Raw genomic sequence first — 26557 nt, forward strand, 5'->3', positions numbered from 1 at the left:
GAGTGGCCCTCCCCCGGCTTTAGGTGCTGCTGTGTTTACTTCCTTCATGCAAATGTTGCATCCTACTGCTTGCTGACTGCTATGGAGTACTGCTTCCTCTTGCTGTCAACACTGTTGATATCATATCAATTGACTTTACTCAGCAGGAAGAGAAAAACAGATATCTCATCTTGTGTTTGGTTGTGAGAAGTGCTCCACTTGGTGTCGTTTAGATTAGAAAAATACTTCAAATATTTAATAATTTGTTATCTTCTAATTCAGCACACATCTGAATACTATGAAACAGATAAAACATGAAACCTTCCCGCTCAGTCCAAATTTGGCAAATATTTATATTTGTGTCATATGTATTTTTTTTTAGCATGATTACTTTTAAGTTTTAAAATGGATAAAATAAATACATGTGCTATCTGGAATGTCAGACTGGGTTTTCTTTTATGCAGCCCTAATCTCTCTCTTTTTTTGTTACATTTATCGATGGAGGCTGGAGCAACAAACATGCTCAGCACACCAGAAGCCCCTAATGGCTACATCATGGTTAAATTGACTGGAAAATGCTGTTTTAATTTCCATGTTAATTGAAATGGACTAATTGTTAATATATTCTGAGAGGAAAGTACCAAAATGGAATAATTTCCCAGAAATGTAATCCATTTACAAATGGCTTTGGAACCGATCGTGGTTTCACAATGTTTGTCTGGCCATGCATGAAAAATAAATGAATCAAACATACTAAATAATTGAAGTTTCATAAAGTTATTTAACTTTTTAGCATGGCAGACATTAAGAGTATTATTTTTTGGTTAAATTCAGAGACTTGGACAGTATAAAGGAGTCCACTTGAAAACAATTGCCATTGTTTTTCCATTTTTAAGCAAAAGAATTTTGTCAAGCAGCTAAATAGGGTATTCTTCATGGTCTCCCTTCTTCACAGCCAACTATAGAAATTAGCCCTACGTTTCTCGGCTCTCACACATGGATACACACGCTTGCATGGACACAAGAAAAATTTCTTTTCTTCTGTCAGCATTCCTGGCCAACAATGGCTAGATTAGTGGACGTGAGGGCCCCCTCGGGGGCATGCATTGTGGCACAGAATACCCTCGGCAGGAACAGCTGGTAGGGGTTAATGGCTACTGAACCTCTCAGCCGGAGCCCTTTCTCTATTGTGTGTTCTGCTCATGGGAAGGAAGGGGGCCGCTGACAGCTTCTGGGGTGTGAGGAACCCTCAGAACAGCACCCGGGTCACCCCAAATGGGGAGCAGGGGCAGAGGGTGGGGGGGAAGGAGTAATGGGGAGGGGGACCTTGATGCTGAGGGTGGTAGGAGGGTGGCAACAGGGAAGTCTCTGTGGACCAGGAACCAAAAAGCTGCACATCAACACAGCCAACAGCAGAATTAGCATCAGTGTATAATCAGCAGGTTACAATAAGGGCTGGACAAAGGGAGGGGCAAACTGTACACAAGAAGGGGGAGACGGGGAGGATGGTGGTGGTGGTGGTGGGGGGGAGGGTGTGTGTGTGTGTGTGTGTGTGTGTGTGTGTGTGTGTGGGGGTGGTTCTGCAGAGGATGAGTGACATCAGGTCATGTGAGTTTTGTGTTGTCGTGGTGTTATTACAACTTGTTGTTCCTGCCAGTTTTTCCAGCTTTGTGGTAATGTATAAAAATGTATATTTTTTGTTCAAAAATATTTTAACTCCTGATTGATTATTTTTCTGTTGTTGAAGTAACCATCCACCTTCGAGGATAATGAGTCGAACAATTTGTATGTAAATATATACTGGAATGAAGAAAAAACCCGTTCAGAAAGCTTTGTCAAAGCTCTGTCTCACAAACGATGTCTGGCTTAGTCTCGTTGCATCTTAATGATGTTGATGCCTCATTTGGGCGATAGTCTGATGTGATCTTGGGCTGGGGTCACTTTCTGTTCCTCTATCCTCCGTAATGGCCCCACACATTAGTATTCAAAGCTGCAGATTCACAGGAGCAAGCAGTCATCAGATGCTGCCGCTTTGCTCTATCTCCAGTCCTCCTGATGTGTGTATACATATATGTGTTAGTGTGTGTGTGTGTGTGGCCTGTGTCCCCCCCCTGTCTCATCAGCATCACAGCTCGAGCCTTGCCATGCCAGAGGAGCCCCCTCTGGCCCTTACATAGGGACCGCACCTCGGATTTAATCCCCCCCGCTGGGCAGCGTGGAGAAGCCCTTCTCCCTGATCCATCCGAGTCTCTCACACCAGCGGCCACACTCATTAGCCGGCTGATTATGATAGTGTGCCGGTGTAATGTTTAATCGAGTCTGACACCTGATTCGCTGTGTTACAAATCCTGTCATGCAAATTGAGCCATTTGTGTTGTTTGATATGGAGAGATGGGCTATGAAATGAAAGATTAGCCCCTGAAATGAGACACTGGGGACACGTGGCCTCTGCTCCTGCTGCTGTGATTACAAAGATCAGAACAAGCTCTTTTTTTATTCTGTGCTTGGACAGGACAATTTAAATTAACACGTGTCCCCCCCCCCACCCCCATCCCCCCCCCCCCACACACACACACACACACACACACCCGCAGGAGTCTGAAACACAGCCTTTCACTGAGAAAACATCTAATTTCTGCAAAGGAAAACGGTCTTCTGGGAGCATGCTCTTAGAAATGCGACATATGATAGAAATAATTCAGACATCCTTTCAGGTTTAAAGTCCTGGAAGAAACAATATACAGTAGCATCTTGTGTAGTTAAATTTTTGTAGACATAAGCATTATATTTTAGTGTGGAATAAAATTGGCTTCAATGACAAATCTTGCAATTTCATTTATAAAACTAAACAAAAAAATGACCTGAAGCCTGCACTGTGTTGAAATGGTCGGCCTCGGTGGACATATAGGTGGGGTTAATTAAATGTGAAAGAGAGCAACTTGCCATTTTTCAATGCCCTGTAATGACACCTGTTTAAAAAACAGCTGGAGCAAAAAGTGACAGTCTGTAGAAGGGTGTCTCATGTGGCCTCACTTATCAGCCCCCGTACTGTAAACATTTCATTTCCTCGCCCTGTCACAAATGTCTTTGTTGCTGCATGTTGCTCTGGTTTTAATCCGAAAGACAAAGTCAGCCCGATAGCCCCACCTCCCCTCCACCCCTACTTTCTATTTGTCTTGCGCTTCCTCCTCCTCTCTCATCTCTTATGACAACCTTGTCTTTAGAGCTACTTAAGTTCATGTTCCAGTATTTGTTGCCCTTTATCGAGGGTGTAAAGGTCCTGTAAAAAATGTTCCTTTAAGTGTCTCGCTGTTTGTCTCTTTGTCAATCTGAGGTTACACTGCTGATGTTTATCTCTTGGTCAACAATGGATTACATTACCACAAACATTGTCAGATGCCTTCAGTCTGAAGGGGACTTTTTTTCCCCCTTCTGTGAGCATATTTGTGCAAATTAAACACTGCTATGATTTCAGTGTGTCTGGGCAGGCGGCCAGAGCTCGGCTGTGAGTTATTGCAGCAGCAGAAGCCTTTTATGTGAGTCAATTCTGCTCTCAGTGGAAATCTACCTGTTTTTACAAGTCATCTCCTCTGAGAAACACCTGTACTGAGCAACAGGCTCATTGTTTTCCTCTCAGCTACATCGTAAAGATTGAGAGATGAGGGAGACAACAGCAGGCAGGTTTGCTGAATCACTCATCCTTTCTGGCGCCACTTGGCGAGTTCCTGTCAGAGACACTTCATCATAACTGAGAGCTGTAACTTGTTAGTACCCACATTACACTTAGCTGCACAGGAAACATAAGCTCATGTTTGGGAACCGTTACAACATACAGTTATTCGGTTGGATGATTGCAAAAATACAGTTTGCAATCATTACTTGATAGGCAATGAAGGAAAAGATTGATCGCTCAGTTGCATATTTTGCTTAGCAGGAATTTATCAGAATGACAGAAGTTTTTAGATTTTGTGCAGACATTTTAATGCAGACTGTTCAATATGCATCCAGTGGGCAAAATCAGGGTATAGAAGACCAACAGACTGCCATTTGATAACACAAATCTTTATTTATACTTCTCAAAAAAAAATAAAAAAAAAAAATAAAAAAAATTACATGGTGCTTCACAAGGAAAGCAAAATATAAAAGTCTGGTCATAAAATCGGAGCATTTTGTTTAGACAAATAAATTAATTGATTTCCATTAAAATCCCAGATAGTAATTGATTATATATTATGGGGAAATATATATTTTAAAATGTTTGGCAGAAGAAGATTTTTTTTTCCATCAAAAGATACAAGCTCTCACTGTTGAGGCAGCCATACAGACCTAATGTCAGTTCTTCTCTATGTACATGTTTTCATAGGCTATTTGCCCATTCATGTCTCATGTCAGTTAAACATAGCAATGCTGATTTTATGAAAGTGTTGTGAATGTTTGCGTAGAACTTCATTTAAAAATGTTTTAATGCAGCAATGTGTTTAGTATTAACATTAACAACATCTTTTATGATAACAAGGTTTAGCAAACTGCTTTAATTCTTAGTTTTCTTTAGAAAAAAACAAACAACACACACTCCGGTCCTCTTCTGTTGGTGAAACAGAATGTTTCCATTGTGTTATTGTGTAGGACAACAATTTCTGTCAGGACAGTGAAAAACTCATATTATAACTGAGGTATAACTTATCAGTTATTTTCACTTATAGTCACCATACATTACAGTTACGCTCATCTTGTCTGCACTTTGTTGAGTGTTAAAGAGTGACTTGCTCTTCTTTCTTAAATATAAATGTTACTGTTTTCCTAAACTACCCTGAATATTGTAACGTTATTGATTAGTTGTCATGTTTGGCGGCACTTTATTGATGGCATAAGAATGTGAAAGTAGCCAGTGACCTGGATGTAAAGATCAGGATTTATTGCCCAGAATCTCTTGAACAATTTTATCAAAAGCCCATTCCACTGTGACATTTTTTTTCTCCCATAAATCAGTGAGGGGAAATCTATCAGTGGACAGTAGTGAGAGATAGATGAGCGGAGGGATGAGAGGGTCAGCAGAGATTTTTCACTGGTCCTCCCCATCACAGCCGCTGCACCACTTTTTCACCTTTATGAATTGGTCCTTTACTGACTGGCCAGGCTTCTAATTTATCCCACATAACCACGGGAAATAACGGAACATTTACACATTTCACATAAGATAATGTATTGATTGTTAAAGCACTGGCTCAAAGATAGAACAACTTTTAGATAAATGGTTCTGTGGAGATGGATCAAAGCCTAAAGCATGTTATTAATATCTTAAATTAATTCCACTTTGGCAGCCAAGATATGAAGCATCAGAGGTCTTAATACAATTCCTAAAGTTGAAGTAGCAAAAAGACAGTATGTACATCAGTTAACATTTCGCAGTAATGACAAGGTAGAAATGACATTGTTAGTCAAATAGGCGTGCTTCTTCTTAGGCACATGCAAGATTTTGCAATATGAATGGAAAATATTAAGGGTAAGACAAGAAAAAAAAATGCACATAATGGTGCCTAAAAATCCTTACATTTAATTAACTTCTAAAATAATTAATATGTGAAGAAAAGAATGTTTATATGTACCACACATTACACACACTCTCTCTTTAAATGGGACAGACACACAAACTGTGCCTGTTTGTTTTATTGAAATGAGTCCAAACAAACTCTAATGTCATTTTTCTGTAAACAGCATCTTGTTCACCCTGAAAGTTTTTGTAGTTCCTTTTTTTTTCTTCTTGATTTGAAGGATTTATCTCTTTGTCATTACTCTCAGTGCTGTGTGTTGGTGCACCAGTAGTCCATCCACCCAATCTGACTTGATTGAAGGGCCACATTTGCTATGCGACCATGTAAAGTAGAAGCCTTGAAATATCACACTGACCTTGATGTTCCTTTCTGATTCATTTATTCCCTGACACCCCATATCTTCACACAGAGATTCTCCATAGTTACAGCTCGGGCCGATGTACTTACACTGTAGCTCTAAATGTAATTCTGAAATTAATTCAGTAATAAAATGCTGTTGAATTATTCTGCAGGATCACAGTGTTGTTCGGTGTTATATATTACACTTCGTGTGATGTAAAATTGGAATTGAAATGCATTTTTATGCACAAAAGAATAATGAAAATGGAAACATCTTTGATAGAAATACAATAACAAGAAAAATGCATTCTCACCTTTTTTTTTAACTGCGCAGATTGTTTTGCTTTTTTTTAGGTATAGGGCACATTTTAGGAGTTTGAGCTGCATCAAGAAATCTAAAGGGAAAGAGATTCAAGCTGAGAATGCAAACAGACATAAAAAGTCCCACATGACTGAATATAATATTAACTTAGTATTTTTGTCAGAACTTATCTTAATTTAGAGTAGATAAACATTAAAGTACTACTTTTACAGTATTTGGTGGTACATATTCATAAAATATGGACAAATCTCTCCATCTAGACTTTCCTTTTTCTAATGTGTGACTCCAGTTATCTAAGCTGTGTTACGGTAAGATTCTTTCTGTAGACACAATTCATGTCCACACACCTTCTCCTCTTCATAGCCTCTTCATACCTTTTAAAACGTTTTTGTGGTGGAAAGGCTCCATGTTGTTGTCAGGGGACATTGTTGGCATACTTGTTTCCTGTGCCCTGCAGGGACAGAAGCAGTGAACACAAGTGCAGAGTGAACCGCCTAGTGTCGTCTACCTGTCTGATTTACTGTCCTGCTGTGTTTGAAGTAGGACAGGCGGAATTCACTGCGCTCTGCATCTTTGTGATCAGTCCTTCCAGATTACAGCCCAGGTGAGGCCCCTCGCCATCAACCACAGGATATAGGAAGTATCTGTCTGTCGTAGCCCCTGGACATTGACCCTGAACTCGCTCTCATGTTGTTTGAATGTGTAACGTCTTGTTTAATGTTTGAATGTGCAATACTCATGCTTATTCATAATGACTTATACCTGCAGTGGTTTACTGTAAATATTTGTCATCTGCTGGCTCGGCACGCAGCCATGGGTTAAAATATGTTGGTAGCGTTAGAATAGCCTGAGGCTGTGGCACTGTGGTGTTTTAAACAGTTGTTCACCCAGACGGAGCAGCGCTAGCCTGGCGTCAGGGATATTTTCATTGTTAGACCTGTTCAACATGTGGAAACACAAGCCAGCACCAGCATTTGTCTTTGCTGAAGCTCTTTTTGACAACAAACAGCAACGGTCTCTGCTGCTAGCAACGATATCTCTTTGTTTTACTGTCAGCATGCCGTTTATGTTTCAGCATCAACATAACAGAAACAGTTTGAACCTGTAAAATTATTATTCTATTTTCAAATATTGAATTGCAGTCACTATAGGCCCAGCAGACTATATAAGATTGCACATAGATGCATAAAAAAGTGCCTTCCTTGTGTTAGCAGAGCATCAGGACATAATAAATATTTATGGTTTTTCCAATTCCACAGCTTCCCACCTAATCAGCCACAAGTGTTTCTAGGATTCAGGACAGAGGATGCTGGCAGGGTTTGGCTGATTAGAGTCAATCAACAGGGGGCGAAACCAGCATTTCCTTCAAAATAAGCACACAAACAGGTTTGGAATCTTTCCTCTCTGCACATCAACTAATAGCACAGCCAAAATTTTCATAGACCAAATAACAGCTTGATTGTAAGCAGCATGTTTTTGTGGAAATGGGACACTGATTCGGTGTAGTTAGAGAGGATCCATGAGGCAGAATATAATCAGCACCTCTAAAAGTTAAAAGAACACCAGAATCAAAGAGATTGATTGGGGGAGATTTTGTAAGGGACCTGATGTATCCCAAGAACAAACACAAGTAGCATTAAAGGTGACATTTTGTCTCCCTGTACAATCAGTGATAACTCAACAACGTTGTGTGTGAGATCATATTATGAAAATGAAACAAACCTCAAAATTGATATTCAGATTTGAGACCGCCAAACACATGCAGGGACTTTAGTCTCAGGCTTAGATAGAGCTTGCAGGTGAAAATAGTATCTTTTTTGGATCTTATTAATATTATGTTATTAACATGTTAGTTCAATCTCATTATTGTTTATATATCTCGATCAATTAATTAACCTTTTTCATTTATTATTAATTTTGAGCTCCAATTACAAATGAAGGTCCTCATATGGAGGATCTAAACAGCATAGCTAAATGATGCATGAGACTAAGCTCATGGCTTTGTAAAGATAATGCATTTATATTGTTAAGTGAGGGTTTCACATGTTCTGAAAATATTCTCCATAACTCCCACTTTCTAATATCTAGAGTTTGAAATTGAATATACAAACAAACATAGTAGGCTAATATCTTCCATTTGGCCATATTGGCGACTTTGACATGCTCATGGATAAACACACAACCACTTTGGACATTATTTGCAGCACAGGAAATGTGCACAATGTATTTTTGACGTGAGGATGAATTAGGTTGTCGTAAAGGCTGAAAAGCGGTGATTTGACACTGTAAAAATGGTAGTAATGTGATGGCTGTATGTTTGTGGCGTCCTGGCAGTTCAACTCTCCCTCTACACTGTTAGTAGTTAGAAATACAGACTGCACATGTGCTAAGATAATGATATGTCCCTTTTTATTTTTTAAAGAACAAATCAGTCAGGTGACTAAAATCTATCCACAGATTTTCTATATGTCTTTTGAATATACCATAATAAATTCAACTGAACAGCATAATAAAAAGAAAATGGTCTTTTTACTGTGATGAGGTCAAAGGTCAAATTCACAGTACAACATAAGACTTCTGATGCAAAAACAGCCTTTCACAATGAAGTGAAAGACTGCTGTGAAATAAACATCACGACAGTGACGTGCATTAGCATGTGTCAGATAAGAGACTTTCAAGTGTCTTTAGTGAACTAGATAAGTGCCATTGGTATGTTCGCATCTCAATGGCCCCTTTACTCTCAAAGCAGTCATTGTTCTTATTTAAGGTTTCAGGCCTTTGCTTCTGCTATCAGATGAGTTTCTCATTGAAGAGGAAATCAGAAGAAACCAACATTTAAATGAGGAATAAGAGGCTTGTGTGTCAAGAGCTCAAATGAGCTGTATTTGTCTTGCATTTATGTATTGCCACTTCAATACATGACCTCAAGGGATAACAAGGCAATAGTGACGGTGCTCATATTGTGCAGATTAACATATGGTTGTACACACTTTTTTTTCCATTGTGGGAAATTTAAGACAAAGGCTGATAATTGCACAAACATTTCACTTTATCTACCCTTTGACATTTCGCTTTACAATTAAAATCGTATCTCTTTTTCTGAGCGCAAACACTAAACATCTGAACAAAAAAAACAAGGGTTTGCATACTTACATTAGGTCAGTGTAGGTCAAACTTTAATTTTGTATACATTCTGAAAAACAAATTGTCACGTTCTTATTGATAAGTCAAGGTCACTTAACACAGATATAACATAAGATTAAGAATATCCTTAAACAAAAATAAGACGTTGAAATACAAATAATATACAGTATTATCCCCATAACCTATTAGTTTCTCCTAAGGTAACTTTCCAATACACATAATGTTAGAATTTATTATTTTTTTTTTTTTTGGCAACATATCTGTCACATATTTCTTTATTTATATAGGGCCTCAAAATATCTGTCACTTATATATGTATTTATGTATTTGTGTAGGGCCTCAAACCCTAAGACTCCAAATAAAAGGTTTTTAATGAGTCATTCCACTTTGTTAAAAGCAAAGGTGCACAACTGTTTTTATTAATATAATCAAATTAGATTTTAATGGCTTTCAGCAGGTTTTTCTCTTTAATGATGGTCGGCCTTTCAATGTATCATCTTATTTGAGATGCGGCGTGTTCTTTGCAGATCAGTCTGGTTTTCATCACCATTATCTACCTCAAGTGTTCCTGAACTTCTGCTGGATTGACGACACTCTGTTTGTGGGGTTCTTGAGGCAGCAGCTAGTTCCAAATTGAATTACATGCACATTTCTCAGCCACAAAGGGGAGCCATCACTAATTAAAACCATGTGATTGATGACACTGACGCTTCATGCCAAAGGAGGATAAATCACTCTCACAGTCACTTTGCTGCATTGCTTCCTGTCTCCACACCATCAGCTACTGTAAGTCCAACACTTCCTCAACTGAGGGGGAATAAACAACAGGAAAACACATTATTGTTTCAGATGTTGTGTTTGTAATGTTCTGTGTTTTATAATTATGTCCTCAGCACTGTAGCTCCTCAGTCATATATGGGAAATAATCTGAGGTAACAATGTCACCTGAGAAGGCCAAAGTCAGTGTATGTGTCTCTGCATAATGTATATAAATGTGTCCTTTAATGAGTACAAAGTACTGTATATTATCTGCATTGTGTTAAACCGAGTGAACTTTGACCCATTAAAAGGCAAGTTGCCATTTCATACATTCAGCCACAGCACTTTAAGAGTAATAACTGTCTAATGACTCTAACACTCAGTCTTTGTTTTTAACACACATACCTACATGCTGTTATATTCACACTTACTTACACCTGACGATTCTGTTCTGTTGAATTTGGAGTCTTATTTCTTGATCAGAATTCCAAATAGAGGAACCAAAGCTGTGCAGCCCAGAGACACACGATGATCAACTGTTAGTGTCAAGAAAGGTGTTCTTTTTTTAAAGGTTTAGTATTGAAATCCTCTAACGCATACAATGTGTTATTATTTTAAGGTTCTCTTTGGCATTTTTGTCTCTTTTTTATAGGGAGACTAGAGACACGGAAAAAAGTAGGCACACGTCAGGCAATCATTCAATGCATACTTTTTTATTTTTGTTGTGTAGTTTATATTGTGATTTTTTTTCTCTGAAAAGGATCTCGTAACATTACTTCTACTAAATCCTGAGGCCATCTTAAGACAATGCAAACATAATTCTTTCAACTTTTAAGATATCTGAATAAATGTTAATTATTTCACTGAGTTAAAGTGTTGTCTAGCACTTTGAGATTTTCTTTTAAATATAAGGTGCGCTACAAATTTATTATTGTCACAATATTGCTGTTGTGTCTAATATTATCATTCGAATTTTAGCCCAAGTCTGCCATGATTTAAAGTTTTCAATTCTTTTAAATTGTCAGAAAAAAGTTCCCTTGCCTTTATTAACCTCTTTGAATACGTTCTTCAGTATTTTGCCACCTTCCAGGGATTTTTCCATCTTGACTTTCCTATACACTAGACTTCAGCTATAGACTATTCAATGGGTTTAAAGCTGCTGTCTTTGGCCAGGAACAATTTTGCGCTCTTAAGCTACAAGTCAGAGCCTGTCAGTGGGTTAGTTTTGTTCAAAGGACCAATTAGTGGGTCCTACCTTAGCCTGCAGCTAAAAGGCCTAATGGTGGGGGCATCCACCTGAGAGGTGCAGCGCTCTCCCTACTGGGCTTTAATTTGACAGAGGGGTGGGTGGCTGCTTCTGAGGCTTTTACCATTACACAGGACTTCATTGTGGCTGCTGACCGTTTGATCTTAAAATAATTTACTTAATGATCTCACCACGGGAGCAATTGGTGCTGCTCGATTAGTCTGCAAGGTCTAATGGACATGGGAAAGAAAGAGGAGCATGAGGAGGATGGGAAGGAGGCAGAGGAGGAGGGGGGTGACACAGTGTGGGCTAAACGCTACTGTATGTAACCTTGGGAGGAACGTCTTTAGCAAAAATTCAGAGGTGAAATTCAAGCAGTGCAACAGAAATTCATTGGTATTAAAAGTCTTGAAGCAGTTTAATGAGCAAAAATAACAAGGACGATTACAAGTCTTGGATTTTCATGGATATTTTCACCATATCAAATAAACAAAAAATATTGTAAAGAGCCTATATATATTTTAAATCAAATAATTCTGTACACTCAAATTCCAACCTGTAACAACTATTTGAAAATAAATTAAGCATTTTAAAACATTCTTTCTTAATTTTGATATGATCTAAAATACTGCATGAAGAAGAGTTAAAGAATGCCCAAAACCACAACAGATTTAGGGATTGACAGTAAAGAGAGTTGAAAAGGTCACTCCACTTCCAGCACACACTCCACTGAAAGGCCTTACTGACTTCTGCACCAAGATAACAAGTCACAGAAGAAAAAGAGGAAGGAGAAGAAGAAGTGGGGGTCTAATGCAGCCATTAGATGACAAGATTGTTACAGGTAAGTTGATGCAGTTACAGCAATCCCTCTGGCAAAGTATGAGAAGCGGAAGAGGGAGGGTGTGGTGATTAACACAGATCACTGTTATTAAATCAAGCTGGAAGGTTGTTAGTGCACATGAAGTTGTCTGTGACATGTCATGACAAAAATCTTGGTTCCTGGCAGGAAGAAGCTGAATGAATCTCTAAATGGATTTTTTTTTTTTTTAAGATACAGCATAATTAGTGTTTAATGATGACCTACAGCTGTTTCTCTTGTCAGCGTTATGACCTTATTTAGAAAACTCCTACATTATAATAATAAGAGTCAAATAATAGCTTACTACGCCTATGGAGATTGGCATTGATTGTAAGTTTAAATATGTGCCAAAATGTGTGAACGAATTAATCCACATCGAAATGTAACTTATATGCACAATCATTTGTCAGAAAAGCCAGCAGGGTGTAATCCACTTTTTTCCCCCTCTCTCTACTCTTCAGCCTTGTCAGACATTGAAGAGATTCAAATTAAAACAAACCTTGCTAACAATTTACTCTGCATGATAAAAGAAGGATGTTAAGTAGATTCCCAATAAAGACTTGGCTGCACAGACAACAAACACTCGAGCTTCCAATGTTTGCACTCTTGATTTAATGCAGAGGCTTTTATTGTGAGAAGAGCAAAGGTCAACCTCTTCACTTTCAAGTGAGAATTAACTGCACGTTCAACAGTGCACTAATTTAAAGCTGGTAGTGCCAAGGCTTATGCAGGCCTTGTTTATGAGTGGTTTATGAATTTAAGAAATGTTCCTGTATTATATTATAACAAATAAAACCTAAATAGTCTTATACTTTATTGACCCAATGTGATACTCTACCTCTGCTGGGAAGACATGTATGTTTGCATAATCAGAGTGTAAGGCCTCAGATGAATTTTAAACATTTATTGATCCATCAACACCCCAACCACACACACACACACACACACACACACACACACACACACACACACACACACACACACACACACACACACACACACACACACACACACACACTGCAGACTAAATGGCAGTAATCCTTGTGAGGGGGCCCTGCCAGAGACCATGAGGTGTGCATATTAAAAGTTTTACTGAAGCTCCACAACACCTGTGATCCACTCACCATTGAGCCCTGCATCATAAGAACATAAATCACAGCCTGTGAGTGGAATATCTCATGGAGAGCCAGCATTCCTCTGCCTGTGCTGGGATTAGGAAATCAAAAGGGCACACACGCGCTCTGTAAACGCTGCACAAGGCTCCAAGGAAGTCAGCTCGTTGAGAAACAGCCAAGGAGTCTCAGTCAGCTCTGTCATTTATAATGGTGGCAGACTGACAGAAACCTCTGAGACATTACAGCTACAACCCCCAAACCACTGACTGTATGTACCATCCAAATGAGTACAAATTATGATCTAAATGAAGCGGAAGAGCTGATGCAAATTGCAGGAAGTGTTTTTGCATGTTTCTTCTTAGTGTTTCTGATAAATATATTTCAGCAAGATAAATATAATTTTTCCTACATGGACACGCTGAAGAAACGTGGTATTTGCACAAGACATTTAAAACAATTTATGTTTAAAAAGTTTTCTTGTACTGTCTAGAAATATGTTGGGATCATCATTGCAGCCTCCAGTAAGGCAATCTGTACTGTGAGAAATCATACTATTTGATATGCAAAATCCCTCTGTATCTATCCTTGTCCTGTGTTAGTCAAAACATTGATGAGATCATTTGCATTTATGGAGTGAATGATTACACAAGTACACTTTATGAGGAATAAAGGGCCCCGCTCAGGTTAAGGCTGAGTGACAGCAGCATTGTCTGCTGAGGCTACACTTCATTTTGAGCAGCCCGCGGTGACCCCAGGCATTATGGCCGTGGGGGCAGTGCCAGTCTCTCAGGATGCTGATTAAGTGGGATAAACCAGGCCCCTCAGACACAAGTGGCCCTGCTGTCCTCAGGGGAGTCCTACCTAACCGCCTGGGCCTGGCTTCCTGCACCGTAGCCCCCCCCAAGACACATTCGCATGCTTACACAGAAAGAAGTGCGAGGATACATACACAAAAAAATCTAAGATCTTTAAATCAGATTAAGTATATTCAGACAATAAAGCACACTCAAACTTTATTTACATATCACGTTTTTAAAGTATTTTAAAAAGCAGGGAAACTGTGAATTTAGAAAAAATACAATGACTAAAGCTAACAATATATCTCAACATATTTACATTTTCTTATTTTCTTTTGGTTAGCCACTAAAACCGGTTTGCTTTTACCTATGCCTAATGCATGGCATATGCTCTAATGTGTATGTGTGTGAACTGACTCAACAATGGGGATTGCACAACAATTCTAAGGTAATGGGTGCCCTTAAAGCCTTTGTTTCCCTGCAAAGCAGCACTTAAAACAAGCCTTTCAAGATAAGCGGCCTGCTGTTGTAGTGAGGCTTCCCCGCTCCCCCAGGACACCATATCCATCACCAGATGCCCCCGGGTGTGGGCTAACAAATTTGTCCATTCTGGGGGCTTACATGACACCCAGAGAGCTTTAGCACGATTTGTTGGGATTTTGAATGATATGCTGCTAACAGAGGTCACGTAGTCACACTGTTAGGGGGAGCACACAGCAGTTATTTTTATTGTAACATTTCTGTACAGGGACTTTGATTCACAATGGGACATTTATTTTTCACACGTAGGTCACAATTAGCCAAAAAGAATTTGAAACCCAATCATTGTTTCTGTGTTTACCTGCTGACTTGTCTCATGACGGGGTGATTGGAGATGTATTATTATTCAGTCATGGTGCACATAGGTCCTATCTATCTATCTATCTATCTATCTATCTATCTATCTATCTATCTATCTATCTATCTATCTATCTATCTATCTATCTATCTATCTGTCTGTCTGTCTGTCTGTCTGTCTGTCTGTCTGTCTGTCTGTCTGTCTGTCTGTCTGTCTGTCTGTCTGTCTGTCTGTCTGTCTGTCTGTCTGTCTGTCTGTCTGTCTGTCTAGATAGATAGATAGATAGATAGATAGATAGATAGATAGATAGATAGATAGATAGATAGATAGATAGATAGATAGATAGATAGATAGATAGATAGATAGATAGATAGATAGATAGATAGATAGATACATACATACATACATACATACATACATGTTAAACTACCTCTTAGCTGTCTGATTTCCTTGTTGGATCTACATTAGGTTCTGAGAAAAGAGAAAAGCCAGTGCCCTCTACAGGACACCTTTGATGGTGAAGGGTGGAGACGCGTACAAAACAAGAACCTTTTACAAACCATGCTTTACAAGACCACATTTTGGTCATTAATTTTAAGTACATGTAATTATTTGAATCAAGAAATAAAAAGTTGAAACTTTGAGACACATTACATTCTTTACTATATCATCAAAGAGAGCATCTGGGTCTAGGGAGCCCTCTGATGCATATTTGATATGTTGCATGAAATTAATGAAACCAAAGGATTTATCTATAGATATTCTTTTTATAACTTGCAATGATGGTCAACAATAAAACTTTAATCTTAAACCCACATAGTCCTGTAGGGGGCAACAATTGGGGTGTGGACACACAGGGGTCAGATGTCATATGCACATCAGGTGGCTGTTGTTATCAAGTATTATAGAAGCCACATTTTTTATAAGCTGCAACATAAAACATAATATTTTATTGTAAAGTCAGTGATCTGACTAAGAAACACAATGCTGAAAAAAATGCTGCTTTTTAGAATGCTGAAGAGATGACTGAAAACTTTAATTCACTGAACATAATACAACTTTGTGGTTACAGTCAACGAAGAAACCCTTGTTCAGAATTTAAAACAGTTAATCAAAAACATAAATTGAGTCTCAAATAACACATTTTCTCGCTCAGAGCTGCTGCCTCTTGGATTGACTGTCCTGTCATGATGGAGGACTGTTCGGTGATTCAGTTTAGAAATCAATGCAGTATCATCAACGGAATTCTGTTGACGCTGTCTGTCATTGATGAGCTGCTTCGTTTTACAAATGTACCCACTGCAGTTCTGAAGGCCAAAAGACAAAGTGCAACATTTACATTTATAGTACAAACCAACATATACACTTCATCTTATTTTCCACATAAAAATATGAGGTAAAAGGGTACAATCATTTTAATTTGATGACAATGAATAGTAGTGATAAATATATGCATTTTTTGTAATCAGATAAAAACACACCCTTTAGTATTACGGTCTCAAACAAACACACAATGGAATTTGATAGAAGAAGGTCTACCTCAGCATGTGTAACAACCCTTGGCAGGAAAATGGTCGAGATAGCAGGTACACTATCAGATTGTCAACAGTATTTCTACCCAAGAAATAGCATTTGGTTGTCTTGGAGCGCAAAAGTGCTGCACTCTTGGCAGAGGCAGCTTTCAAAGTAGTGATTTCTTCACCAAGAGTGGGGAAGACATATAAAGATGCATGCTGAGATATTATTGCACATGGAGTGGATTGCTTGATATTGATCTTTCTATTTTCATGTGGTGATGATTGCTTTGATTTGAGACTTTAAGGGTTTTCTTTTCTTAAGCCCTCAGCCATGTTCACATCTGTATATATGTAGATTACATCAGGAGACAAATTTATCTTAAGTGCTAGGATGCATTGCCTCCAACTTGTTATTTGCGCCACAGGCAGGTTATATCTTCTCTGTAGGTGGTCTTATCATTGTTAGGGATGAGGTCCAAATCGGGGGTGCGACCTGCAAAGCTAAGGATTTTACCTCCCTCTCCTCTGAGTTAAAAAAAGAAGGAAAGATCTGTTCCTCCATGTGAGAAAAAAAAAATCAAGTGCTATTTTCCCCAAAAGGATATATCAACAATTAGAATGCTTTAGCCAAATAACAATATTATTTAACCCCCCCCCCCCCCCCCCCAAAAAAAAACAGAATTTGTCAATGTTAATGTTAAAACTTCTCCTAAGCATAAGACCCCTTGTTTGCTTTGAAATGGGGAGCAGTAAAGGGCCCTGTAAATGGCAGTTGCTGGGTAAAGTGCTCTGCTGCTCAGACAACAGCCAAACTCGCCCCACACACATATATCACTTGCATTCTACTACAGTATGTGGCTCCAGTGCCTACACTCTTTCACATCTAGTCCTGTGATAAAAGACACCACTGATTTTCTCAGAACTTTAACTCAGGAATGCGGAAGTAGTATCTATATGAACTAAACATCACAACATCGTACAATTGAGGTCATGCTATGCATATGCCTGTGAAGAAAACCTTCAAAATGATTAGCTGTTGATGTGCTTGAACTAAATTGTAAAAATAGTTTGAAGACTTTTTTTAATTGGAAACTTTAAATGCATTATTATTAATTAAAGTTAAAAGTTTTAATCACATTAAACATGTTATAGATTCACAATAGATCATTTTTTAAAGATGTATTCCTTACTCTAATCATTTAAAAAAGAAGCACTTTACTATATTCATCATGCAAGAAATTAGACGTGCAAAAAGTGAAAAGGGAATGGTCCAAAGCCCCTGTAATTACATTTTTAAACAACCATATGAATTACAGGATATAAATGAGAGAAATGAGGCCTATCACTTACAAAGCAATAGCTAGACCTATTATTGTCATAGAAACAAGTAAAACCGTACAACCATTTTTATTTATTTTTATTTTATTAAATATCTATAACAGACAGTTTTAACAGACTTTTTTTAGGCTTTCCTTTGGCAGGAAAGTTTCTTGAAGAAAGTTTTTTGTTGCATCACATTTGATTCAGACCCCAGACTGTATTAACTGTGGTCCAGACCAGTCCAGAGACCAAGTAAAAGCACGCATGACATTGATCAGGCAGTGATTGAGGAGAGTGGTTGTTGCTTAGCAACGGAACGCTGAGCCGCCCTCATCCAAAACTGTAGAGCTCGGTCCAACTCTTCTTTCCACAGAGTTGTAGCTTTGAAACTCTTCCAATAATAAGTTAATACCTCACTTAGGAGGAAGGGCACCGGAGCTGACAAAATCCAGTTTTCTTTTTTTTCCTCCCGGTTTTGCTTAGGTTAATGAAGGAGCTAAAAGCTAAAGGCCTATCATGGTAGTAGAAAACCATGTCCGACGACGAAAGTGTCCCATCTTTTGTGGAGGATGTCAGAGTAAAGTTCGTGGAGGAGAAAGTTTGTCGATTATTGCAACTGAACCGTCAAACATGGGAGAAGTGCGTTGTGAACGGAGAATTTCAAACACTTCTGAAGGACTTCTTCGAGAAGGACTCCGTTATATATTGCTCTTTAACAAACAGGGGATATCTGGTCGCGTCCAAGGAGGTAATGTTATGTTTTCAAATCTACAAGTCATAATACTAGTATCGATCGCTACATTGCTATCAAGCTTGTTTAGTGGAAAGAAAAGTTCACCGTTTAGCTTGAGAGCACTCAGGATGTTGAAGCTGTCAGCATAGCATTATATGCCTATTTGTTTTAAAGTTGGATATCTTTTCAATTCAATACAGGTTCCCACTGTTGCTCAAAACAAGCACATATATATCATTAAGAAGACTGTGGTTACTGTCACGGCTGAAAACGTCACACAACTTTTACTTTTTGGACTGCTGTCTCCATCACTCCCTCTGCAGCTGATCCGCACAGTAGAGCAGGTGATTGATTCTTTCACGTTTGAATGTTGTTGTATTTCCTGTCAATTTTTATTGTCATGTAGATTTAAAATGAGCATTTTTTTTTGTTTTTGCACAACAGTGAATTATTTGTGCCCTTTTTCTAGGTGTGTTTTCCACTGCTTTCAAACAATAAAAACCATCAGATGTGGCCAAATGTTATGTCTGAAGACATCATACGACATGTTGAGAGAATGTGCTGCAAGACATCAGTCTTACAGGGGCAGATTTTGGGTAAAACTATCCTTCCTGTCCCAACTGCAGCTGATTGGACTGAAAATCCAAATGACACCATCAAAATGTAAGAACACAAACATTCATATCATAGATTAGGATTTTTGTTTACCCTGTAAATTAACACATACACTTTCAAACTTAGGTGCACTAACTATGATAGGGCACTGGCCCATGCCATTGAGACCCTGATCATTAACTGGACCAATGTAATCCAGAACATTTTAAGGGAGGACTCATCAGACATAATCATGACAGGCTGTAATCCAGGGCCTAATGCAGAGCTGACGTTTTGGGCTTCAAGGAAAAACAACATACGGGACATTTATCATCAGGCATGCTATCTTTCCCTTGGATCTTAACTGAAATGATGATTTAATTATCTTTTACCTCAATGCGAGTCATTCTCTGTAAAACCTTTGTTGGTATATTCCTCTTGTAGCTTCAGAGTCCTGTTGTTCAGAAGATGGTGAAGATATTAGAGATCATGGATAGCAGTTATCATGCCACAATCCAGACTCTAATAGGAAGAATATTCGATGGTAAGATATTTAAGACATGTTTAAAGTCACTGCATTACAAAATGTACAATATTTTATTTGAGATTGTTGTCTTAGCTTGATTTTTTTTTCTTCACGAAAAGCACTTCAAGAAGCACAAGACATTGATCTCCATCTCCAGCCACTTCATGCTCAGCTGTCTAAACTGGAAAAAGAAGAATTTTGTGACTTGGACACATTCACTCCTGCGCTGTTTCACACTCTCTATCTGATATGGACCAACTGCCAGTGTTATCAAAGACCTGCACGCATTGTGGTGTTACTACAGGAACTTTGTAATCTGTTCATTGAACAAGTAAGAAACTGTATTTGAAACTGTAAATTGTATTTAACAGCTGTATTGAGTTACAGGTGTTGAATTGACACGGTATGGAATTATGTCTCCTATAGACACGGCTGATGTTAGGCTTTAAAAATATACTATTCAGTTTCTTCCTGTTGGTGTGAACACAATGACAGATTCAATTTCTTCCACTGCCCAGGCTTCTTCATACCTCTCTGAAGATTTGCTTCTTAGAGAGGATCCTGTGGAAAATCTACAAATGGTGAGGAAGGTGATTAAAGTGTTGAGATGTTTCAGAAACAGTTACCAGACTCAGAGGGAGAGGTTGGCCAACCATGTGAAACATGCACCCTGGGATTTCCCATCTGCCATGATATTTGCATGTTTCAACCAGTTCCTAAAGCGTATGCTGCAGCTGGAGGTGAGATCAGAGTTTTGGTTTCGTTTAATGCAGCAAGGTTGTTTTTTTTGTTGTTTCCTACGTCATATTTTATCTTGACTCAGGACTTATTTGAAATCATGCTGGACTTTCAAAGAATGGAAAAACTGGAGTTTGGTGGGCTGAAAGGAAAACTCTACAGTGAGCATGCTGCTCAGATGTACAGAGAGTTTGCTGAGCATTGCAAAGCATTGCAGCACAGTGAAAACAGCCCACTTGACCTCTCTCAGGTAAGCCTTTATGTTGTTAATCTAATTCTAACCCTAACCCCTAACCCTAACCCTATCTAATTCAGTGATATATAATGCATGGTCGATAATCACTTGAATTGCCCCCCGGGGACAAATAAAGTTTTTTGAATTTAATTAATACTGTTGGAATTCTTTGTCATAAGGGTTTTGAAAATGAATACAATGAGTTCAAAAGCAAGATTGTTGACTTTGAATGGCGCCTTGGCAGCCTTCTAAGCTTGGCCTTCAAGGATTGCCCAGGAGTGGAATCAGCATGTAAAGTAAGCAAGACTGGATGAAAGCAGAATGATTATGATGACGACGACATTATTAACTGAACAAGGGAATAGTGAGAGAGAGTCTAAACAGGGGGTAACACTATATATTTTTGTCCTTTAGTTGCTAATTATCATTGGGCCCTTCCTTGAGAGAAGACAGATTCGACAGGTATTCAGTCACAACTTCCTTCTTCTGCGGCAGCATTTCAGAGAAGAGCTGGAGAAATGTAAACATCTATTTAAATCCCAGCTCAATCAGGTATAGTACTGTTAGCAGACTCAAATATTAGCAATAATCATTCAAGGAATGTTACGTTTTTGGAGCAAAAACCATTTCCCTTCTTTCCCTACAGATTGAGAGCGGTCTGACTAAAAGTATGGCTCCCACATCTGGAGCTTTAAAGTGGGCGACAATGCTCCGAAAACGCATTCAAACACCATGGGAAAGAGTCAGACCACTGTTTGACAAGTCAGTAAACAAATGATATTTGCAATGAACAACAAGTAGTCAGAAAGACTTTCAGATAAATAACGATGCAATATGTTCAGGCCTACCGAAGGTGAAGGGACAGTGAACGAGTACTTGGAGTTACTGAGTCTCTTGGACCAACATGAAGAAGACGTTTACTCTAACTGGTGTAATGGTTTAGATCGCAGCTGCCTGATCAACCTGCAGCAGCCCCTCCTCTCACGAGATGCCTCATCTGGTCTGATCTCAGTCAACTTTAATCCTAAGGTAATTAATGTTACGTCCCTTCAAACTAGAATCACTCATTGTTTAAGATAGATTATTTGTGTAACAGTCAATTTGGGTCATAATTTTCTTCTAGGCTTTCAAATAGAGACACACTTCACCACAACCCATCTTTGATTGTTCACTTTTCTCCTCCCTCTTCAGCTGACTGAAGTCTTGAAAGATGTGAAGTATATCCAGACTCTTGGTAAGACCAAGATCCCTGCGGCTGCTATGAATGTCTTTGAGAAGCGCTTCATGTTTACAAAAGTAAGAAACAAACACACCACCACAAGTGGTTGCTTTTACACTGATGAATTCCTACTTGAGTTGGAGAGTGAGCAATATTTCTTTCAATGATTCTTTGTAAATGCTGTCACTTAAACTTATATTTTTTCAACATTTTTATTTTCTAGTATATGAGCAGTCTGCAACTATTGGTGCAGGGGTACAACAAGCTGAAGCAGACAGTGCTAGAGGTGGAATTTCCTCTCATCAGAGCTGAGATGGACTCCATAGACTTGCAGTTGAAAAGGGCCGAGTCTGACCTAATGTGGCAGGATCCAGACTGCTGGAGCTTCATCAGCACCACCAAGGCGCTGGTCTACGGACTTGTTTGTCGATTCAGTAAAGCCAAGGAGAACTGTGAAGCCATCCAGTCAATGATGAAGGGATGGATCAGACAGGCTATGTTCTGCAGAAAGGAAAACAAGAAAGGCTCGCTCATACAGCTAGAGGACAGGGATGAGCAGGTCAACAAAAAATACTGCTCCATGAAGAAGGATGGAAACTCTATCCACTCGCTGGTCCAAGTGAGTGCAGCTTGAGTTATTACTGTATTTAACATATTTCATTTAGCACATTATAGATGTCCCCCCTCCCCCCATTATAGTATTCATTTATTAAATTAGTGCACATTATCATATCAGCATGTAGTATCCATGTAAAATTGTTGGAATTAGCACAACTTTTAGAGCTGATGAAATTCACTATTGGGATTCGGTCCATATAAATGAATATACTCTTGATACTTTGGAAGACAAATAACCATTGAGATTGAACAGAACAACCCACCCATCTCTTCAATTCAAAAGCGATACAAGTGAAGCGCAAAAACATTGAATGATTTATGTTCTCAACATCTCCAATATCCAAAATTCCATCAGGAGAATATGGCTCTATTCAATGCTGATCCTGATTCAGAAGCATGGCAGTCCTATCTGGAGTTCATGGATGAGATGGTGGTGGAGGGGCTCTTCAGCTACATCAGCCACTCTCTTCAGTTCTTTGTGGTTAATATGGAATCAGGGCCTAAACCACTGTTTGAGGCTCAGTTGATGCTGAGAAGCTCAGGAATGGTCTTCCTGCCATCGTTGGAGCGGGAAGCAGGCGATGGCTTCTATGAGCTGATGGAAGGACTGCTCAGAGACATATTTAAGACTTCAGAGAATATTTACAGAGTAGCTGCTCATCAGACCGCAGAGAACTACCAGGTACACAATCTTACATTTTGAGATGTAAGATTGAAACATCTACCTTCTTACTGTGCTCATCTCTTTCAGCTCATTACATCATGTTCTTCTACAAATACTACATACTCCTCATGCTATTTAATATAAATGAAACTTTTACAGGATGTGATGGACGGCATGCAAGATTTGTTGGAACTAAGGCAAGAAATAATGGAACAAGTGGACAAGGTTCTCAAGAAAGCTATACAATACCAGAGAAAGTTTGACTGCTACGCCCATCTCTGGCAAGATGACAGGGCGGAGTTTCTGAGCCAGTTCCTCCTGTTTGGACGTCTGCTTACAGCTGAAGAGATGGAGGCCTATGAAGCAGATGCACTCCCTGAGAGCCCGCCTACAATCAGTAACTTCAAAGAACAGGTACAAAGCTCTTTTAAAATAATTGACAGCATTGTGCTACACATGGAAGGTATTCTAGGTATCGTCATCTCTGTTTTTGGTCTTTGTTTTACAGATTGATTACTATGAAGATCTGTATTCTGAGATTTCCAAGATGGAAGAATTCAGAGTGTTCAATGGATGGTTTCGGGTAGATATCAGATTCTTCAAGGAGAGCCTCCTTAACACTTTGAAGAAGTGGAGCTGGCTTTTTAAACAACACCTCTTGACATACATCACAAACAGGTACAATGAATTCCTGCATGGCTGAAAAGCAAAAACAATGTTCTAGCAGTTTTCCTCACTGTTCATGATTCTCCTATCAGTCTCGATGAGCTGCAGAAGTTTGTGCGAGCCACTATTGAAGGACTCAGCCAGCCTATGGTGCAAGACAACCACCGTGGCTTGGTGGAAGTGATGAGTCACCTGTTGGCTGTGAGGGACAGACAAACATCCACGGACAAGATTTTTGAGCCTCTTCGAGACACAACCATCCTTCTGGAACAATACGGAGTGACTATACCAGACCAAGTCTACTATCAGCTGGAGGTCAGGAACGGAACGGGTTAATGCTGCTTAAGTTATGTGATAACAATATGTTAATGTGTTAAGATTATTTATTTTTATTTTATATACTTCGTTAATCCCCGATGGGGAAATTGTGGTTTGCACTCTCTTATTTTAGAGACATGCTTCTCACACACACATGCCTGAATCACACACATGCACAAGCAGGACCTGTGGACATGCAATGATGGGCGGCTGCCTCCCCCCCCCCCCCCCCTCCCCCCCGGAGGCGCCCCCTGAGCTGGTGGGGGTTTGGTGCCTTGCTCAAGGGTACATCAGCAGTGCTCGAGAATTGGTCTGGCACCTTTCCAGCTACCAGACCAACTTCCATATTTTGGTCCGCATTGGGACTTGAGCCAACGCCCCTCCGGTTCCCAACCCAGGCCCCTACGGACTGAGCTACTGCCGCCCCAAATTATAAATTTAGATTATAGATAACAAATTACAGATTAAATTAAAGTATATAAATAATGTTGCTATCAAACCTTTGAAAAAATTAAATACTTTTTGTCTGTAGGAACTTCCTGAGAAATGGAGTGAGGCAAAAAAACTAGCCATAAAAGTGAGGCATGATGTGGCTCCCTTGCAGAACGCAGAAGTAATGGTTTTACGAAGAAGATGCATGGCATTTGAGGTTGCTGGTTCCTTTTTGTTCTTATATACAGAGAAATAATGAATGCAATATGTTAAAGCTGTTGTATTAAAAACCCCAATGTGTCTTATTTTCCAGATGAAACAAAGCAAATTCAGGGACATGTTTGAAGAAATGGCACCCTTCAGTTACAATGCAGCGCATCCATACATGAGCCTGGACAAAGTAAGAGTTAAAGCTTTAATTAAGGAATAAAATCACTTTATATTGCACTATATTTTGGGACAACATATGCCATGTGTTTTGTTTTTCTAGTCTGAAAAAGCAATCCGAGAAATGGAGAAAGAGTTATCAGTGCTACAGGAGTCCACAAATCTATTTGACGTCACTATTCCTGACTTCAAAGACATCAAGCTCTGCAGACAGGAGATTGTTGTCCTCAAAGAACTATGGGACATTACTGTGTTTGTGCAGGTGAATGGTCAAACTCATTTAGTATTTTTAAATGTTTCTATTCTTAATGAAATTAAAATACTGCTTTGGGCCCCATCTCACCCTAAATAACTCAACAATCTAAGCCTCTGGATACTATCACTGATCCTTTGAATACCCTACAGCCTCTTAATGTCCCCCTTAAGCACCCTCAGCTCATTGACCCTTCTGCATTTGTCTTTATCTATACAGAGCAGTGTAGAAAAGTGGACAATGACCAAATGGAGGCAGATAAACGTGGACCAGATGGATACAGAATTGAGGAGGTTTGCCAAGGTGAGGTCACCAACAGAGCTACATCACACCAGCGCATCTCTCCTGCTGTCTTGCTGTCATGCTCCATTGCGGTTCGTAACAGATGCCCCTGATAACTAATTATGTTTACGTACCTTCTGTTTGTGTAGGACATGCGAAGGCTTGACAAAGATGCTCGCGCGTGGGATGTGTATTCTGGGTTAGACCTTTATGTAAAGAACCTGTTGACGTCACTGCTGGCTGTGAGTCAGCTACAGAACCTGGCAATAAGAGAGCGACACTGGGCGCAACTAATCAGAACAACACAGGTACTTAAGTATGCACAGCAGAGGTCTTATTGTGAAGCAATGTTTTCTTCCTGATTGACAGAAACCTGAGACTTTGCATAAAAATGAAAAAACTTTTGCAAACAGATGGACTTCACTGTGACTGACCACACCACACTGAACGACCTCTTGGCTCTGCAGCTCCATTCACTGGAAGACAAAGTCTGCTACATAGTGGATAAAGCAGTCAAAGAAATGGCTATAGAAAAGGTTCATCTTGGTTCATCTTCACTATAGATTATAGACTGCATAATGGTACTGAATTAGCTTTATAGTTTTTTTTTTTTTTTTTAATCAATGAGGCAAATATAGGAGCAAGTCTCATGAACAGTATCCATTATACTAATGTCATGCAAAGAAATCCAGAATTCCATCACGCCAGGTCTATCATCGGCCTTATGTCAAATGCAATTTTTTTAAATAATCGTGCAGATTCTCAAAAGTTTATTTTTCTGTAGAATAGTAAAATAGGACCAATCCATGAAGAAATATTTCTTCTATAATAACTAAAAATAAATAAATGCTTTTTTTCAGAACTACTGAGTAAAAATTGAATTTAGGTGTCACTCTATGACTAGATTTAGTAGTTAGTATTAAGACATTTTTTTTTTTTAATAAATGACAATTTTCTTTTCTGTACTTTTCAGGCTGTGACACAAATAAGTCAAACATGGGAAGCAATGGAGCTTTCATATGAAAATCATTACCAAACTCCTGTGCCACTACTTAAATGTGATGAGCAGCTAATTGAAACTCTTGAAGATCATCAGGTATCTAAC

The 26557-nt window shown here is 39.0% G+C and overlaps 1 protein-coding gene across 2 annotated transcripts in view; it reads left to right on the forward strand.

The window, feature by feature from the left end:
- Positions 1-18281: 18281 nt before the first annotated feature.
- Positions 18282-26557, forward strand: part of LOC306823551 (dynein axonemal heavy chain 11) — a 38556-nt gene continuing 30280 nt past the window's right edge. For both annotated transcript variants that reach the window (XM_079343143.1, XM_079343144.1), the window contains exons 1-25: positions 18282-18535; positions 18721-18864; positions 18990-19183; positions 19262-19451; positions 19559-19658; positions 19760-19971; positions 20159-20380; positions 20464-20628; positions 20793-20909; positions 21028-21165; positions 21260-21375; positions 21456-21642; positions 21805-21909; positions 22056-22451; positions 22806-23132; positions 23274-23528; positions 23623-23792; positions 23873-24095; positions 24631-24747; positions 24844-24930; positions 25021-25179; positions 25390-25473; positions 25602-25760; positions 25866-25988; positions 26426-26548. In XM_079343143.1, the coding sequence (XP_079199269.1) occupies positions 18320-18535; positions 18721-18864; positions 18990-19183; positions 19262-19451; positions 19559-19658; positions 19760-19971; positions 20159-20380; positions 20464-20628; positions 20793-20909; positions 21028-21165; positions 21260-21375; positions 21456-21642; positions 21805-21909; positions 22056-22451; positions 22806-23132; positions 23274-23528; positions 23623-23792; positions 23873-24095; positions 24631-24747; positions 24844-24930; positions 25021-25179; positions 25390-25473; positions 25602-25760; positions 25866-25988; positions 26426-26548 (4329 nt within the window). In that variant the 5' untranslated portion in view covers positions 18282-18319. The remainder of the gene's footprint in view (positions 18536-18720; positions 18865-18989; positions 19184-19261; positions 19452-19558; positions 19659-19759; positions 19972-20158; positions 20381-20463; positions 20629-20792; positions 20910-21027; positions 21166-21259; positions 21376-21455; positions 21643-21804; positions 21910-22055; positions 22452-22805; positions 23133-23273; positions 23529-23622; positions 23793-23872; positions 24096-24630; positions 24748-24843; positions 24931-25020; positions 25180-25389; positions 25474-25601; positions 25761-25865; positions 25989-26425; positions 26549-26557) is intronic.

The sequence above is a fragment of the Symphodus melops genome, assembly GCF_947650265.1.
Source record: "Symphodus melops genome assembly, chromosome: 5".
NCBI classification, from domain to species: Eukaryota; Metazoa; Chordata; class Actinopteri; order Labriformes; family Labridae; genus Symphodus; species Symphodus melops.